The sequence below is a fragment of the Aptenodytes forsteri genome, unplaced genomic scaffold, assembly GCF_000699145.1.
Source record: "Aptenodytes forsteri isolate BGI_AS27 unplaced genomic scaffold, ASM69914v1 Scaffold736, whole genome shotgun sequence".
NCBI classification, from domain to species: Eukaryota; Metazoa; Chordata; class Aves; order Sphenisciformes; family Spheniscidae; genus Aptenodytes; species Aptenodytes forsteri.
Genome location: NW_008794754.1, coordinates 621,853 through 625,779, shown reverse-complemented (window position 1 = coordinate 625,779; position 3,927 = coordinate 621,853). Strand labels below are relative to the sequence as shown.

At 41.8% G+C, this 3,927-nt stretch overlaps 1 protein-coding gene across 1 annotated transcript in view; it reads right to left on the bottom strand.

Annotated features, from left to right (window-relative positions):
• The window catches only part of LOC103894799 (ribosomal protein S6 kinase alpha-2-like), a gene marked incomplete at its 3' end in the record, with an annotated part of 142,061 nt that extends 138,527 nt beyond the window's left edge, over window positions 1-3,534 (bottom strand). Inside the window, exon 1 of the mRNA XM_009274255.2 lies at window positions 3,073-3,534. Within this exon, the coding sequence (XP_009272530.1) occupies window positions 3,073-3,171 (99 nt within the window). The remainder of the gene's footprint in view (window positions 1-3,072) is intronic.
• Window positions 3,535-3,927: the final 393 nt, after the last annotated feature.

Below are 3,927 nucleotides of genomic sequence, written 5' to 3'. Positions count from 1 at the left end.
GGTATTTAAAAGACGTGTAGATGTGGTGCTTAGGGACATGGTTTAGTGGTGGACTTGGCAGTGCTAGGTTAACGGTTGGACTTGATGATCTTAAAGGTCTTTTCCAACCTAAATGATTCTGTGATTCTATGAAAACCCGAAAGTGTAACCAAGTAAGTTCAAATTTCAGCCAGTTTTTCCCAGAATAATAAAAGGGCACACATTTTAGGCAAGATGAAACAAAACCCTTGCAATATCTCATTTACAAAGCGCGCTCTACCTCCTTTAGCAGGACAAAGTGTGAAACCTAGCTAGGTACATAAGGCAATGATCTTTTTGTCTCAGATATAGCAATGATATTGGCATATGAAACAAGTAAAGGTCAAGTTACAAGCTGTGATTTGCTAAGTCATTTTCTGCATCTATGTCCCTGCTCTGTAAGTTATGAAGCCCATTGCAAGTGAATTTAAAGTGTAGCAGAATACCACAGTAGAGAAAGTAATTAATCATATGATATTAATAACTAATAATGTATTATTTTGAATCTATTCTAATAGTGGTATTTTAAAGATATCAAAGGCTTGAATCCAGGAGTACCTATCTTAAAGCCTTCAACCCTCTTTCCCACCTGGCCAAAAGAACACCACAACAAAAATCCCACCCAACCTAGGAACAACAATCCCCTTCCAAATTTCAGATGACATCTAGCAACACACAACTTCTGCCAGGTACAGAAGTTAACGCACACTAAACAAAGCAATGCCACATGCATTTTCTCCAAATTTCTTCCTTTTCTTTTACTTTTACTCATTCCATGATGTAATAACCTGTGCCTTTTTACTGCCTCCTCTTTAAAAATATCTACTTATTAGGATGAAGAATATTCTGACTTCTAAAAATCCAACTACTAGCAGGCTTCCTTGCACTTTCTGTTTGGCTGACAAGCGCTCATTAGCCTGCAATTACAAATTTATACACAGAAGTACTCAGGGATGGAAATCACAGAGGGGGCTTGATGTTCGTATGTTTTGTTTTTCCCCTCTAAGCAGGAACATCTCTGATGATTTTCACACTTAAATAGCAGAACAGATCTTATGAATCATTTTTTCTTCCTGGTTGGAACAACCCCTATTCCCTGTTGCATTATAATACTGAGTCACTTTACATAAAGTTGATCATTACTGCCAAGTCAATGGAGAGAGGAGGGAAGTGGACGAAATGCTCTGAACGTACGTGTGCAATAGGATACATATCAGGCTGCTTCTTGAAGCAAATTATTTAAAATCGGGGGGAAAAAAAAAATCATTACAAGACAACTCATGTAAGGGAAAACTATTTCACAGACATTGAAAAAGTCCAGTAAATCTAATGTAATACTGATGATCAAATGGATTGTAAAGACACTTTTTTTTTTTTTTTAAAATGAAGCGAGGCTCTGGCCTGTTACAAATGCTGAGTCGTACTGGTCATTCACGCTAGATTACCCAGTAAGTTAAATAATTAGTGTGGTGGAATCTGTTTCTCCCGAACTATGGCACTGTCAAATGAATAGTTATGAGGTCTGGTGGAGCCCTGCTGTCTCAACATCACCTCCCCTCCTAACATCACGCCCTGACACTGGCAGCCTGCGAAGACACTTGTCTGTCTCAGAACTCCTTCGTGTAACTCAGTGACTCCAGGTCTACTTTCTGTTGGCTCTGGTGGAGCACGAGCTTAGTGAATTTACAGGGTGCTACAAGGAACATCTATTCCAGATTAGCCTTTGCAATTCTGGGCTCACAACAGGGAAAGGAAGGGTTCCCCCTCTCTCCCCTCAATCCTAGAGGAACAGGGCTGGTGCAAGGAGGGAGCTTCAACAACTTTGATTTATTAGTTTGTTTTAAATGCATAGCGTGACTATTAGGTGAGTGAAATAAAATTAGGTACCTTAATGATAATTTTTCAAGAAAGCTGATTTTAAAGAGTTAAAAAAAAAAAACCCACAACAGAAAACACCAGCCAAAAACTGCTTTTCTGCATGTCCTGTTTAAGCAATGACACATGAAGAACTTTATGTTCGAACAGTTACCTGGTACTTTAAATAGGACACTAAGGGAATAACATATTAAAATGTATTCAGACAGCATGAGACTAATCCTTCTCCTGGGAATACCAGTGCAAATCAGAGTAACTCCTCAGAGGTCAATTGAAGTACACCAGCATAAAACAAACGTGAGGCAGAGGGGAATCAGGCCCCATCTACCTCTATTTTAATGCAGAGGTTGCAGATCATCTGCAATGATAAAGTGAACAACATAAATATAACTGACATCTATTCAACTGATCTCACATCCTGCCGACTATTCACAGCTCCAAATATAGGGCTGAAGAACAATGGTTCGAGGAAAGGAGGCAGAAATCCTGGTTCTACCCCATTCACACATTCCTATCTGCTAATACCTCCAACTTCAACTGCCTTCATCTCCCCACACTGCTAAATCATTGTAGGTTTAATTTGACATTGTCCCCCTGCTCCTGAAGAACAACTTCTCTTTACAACAAAATAATAAAAAAAAATATATACCAGGATGCACGGGAGAGAAGATAAATGCAAAAATCTGTGCAAGCATGAGAACCTACAGACAAATAAGCAAGAAAATCCCTATCTAACATACCATATATATATAAAGGGCACTAGAAAATTGATTAATTATTTGGAAATCTGGCACTGAGAAAGAATGGTATGTGCGCAGGGGAGGAAGACTAAAATATGAGGCTATTGAAAATTATGGTGCCATTTGTGCTAATTTAAATGGATCTGTAATTATTTCCTACAACTTCATGATGTCCTGAACCAGCTTCCTCCTCCCCTGCCAGGCTGATAAAAGGATCCTTAGCAACACACTAAATATATTATGCAATGTACTGAATACTACCGAGAAAAAGCACTGAATTACACTGAAACAAAGAACATCAGGTGCGAACATCACCACCTCCAGGGAAAGATCACCTTTAACTATTTATCACGTCAGTAAGCGCAGGCATTCTCTTACATCTCTGTTACCAGCACCTAACGGTATTTGCTACATTTAACAAAGTTAAGGCAAATTTTACCTCAAATCTACTTAGGCTCGAGCTCTTTGACCGAGATTTCTTGCGGAGATAGACAGAGAAGAACCGACGCACTGTGAACTTCTTCATGTTCATGTCCATTGCCCCGTCCCAGCTGCGGCACGGAGCACGAAGGAGCTGCAGCGCCGCCGGAGAAAGCTAGCGCATCCCGATTGCCCCCTATTTACATCCACAGGCAGGAGATCCTCCGAAGTGTCTGCTTCTGTTCATCAAGCCGGGCACTGCTAGACCTGCAAGAGGTGCGTTGCCGGAGCTATAGGAGCCTGCTGCTTGCAGTTCGGAGCATAAAGGCGTTATACTCCCTCTCGCTTTCCAGTGTTTACATTTCGGTGCGGCGAGCCGAACTCTCTCTCCGCTCCCTCTCCCCCTCGCCTTAGGTCCTACTACATCCAATCAGGCTCTGCTTTGGCTGCATGCATAATCAGCTCCGGCAGATGACAGCTCCTGCGTCCCAGGCGTAGCAGGTTTGAGATAAATATTAGATGTGTCTATTGCTTTGCACTCCCTCTCCTCTCAGTCAGGCTCTTTCAATTTCCTGGTTTCCGAATCACATGGGGAATAGGCACATGCTGCACTTCTGTTTTTAGCTCGGAATTTCAACGCTGCTATAATTACTGAGGGCTATGGTGGTCAGATCCAAGAAGAAATTGGCTCCCGCAGGAGACTCTCTCCTGGGAGAAGGCTGAAAGACGCCATGGCCCCACTGCCAGAGCAGAAGGGTCTGAACCTCCTTTTATTCTGGGGGGTATGCAAAATAACATTGCTGCGCCTGCCCCCCCGCCCCAATCAAAAAGCTTAAAATCCTGTTCACAGATTACCCGCCCGCTTTACATTAAA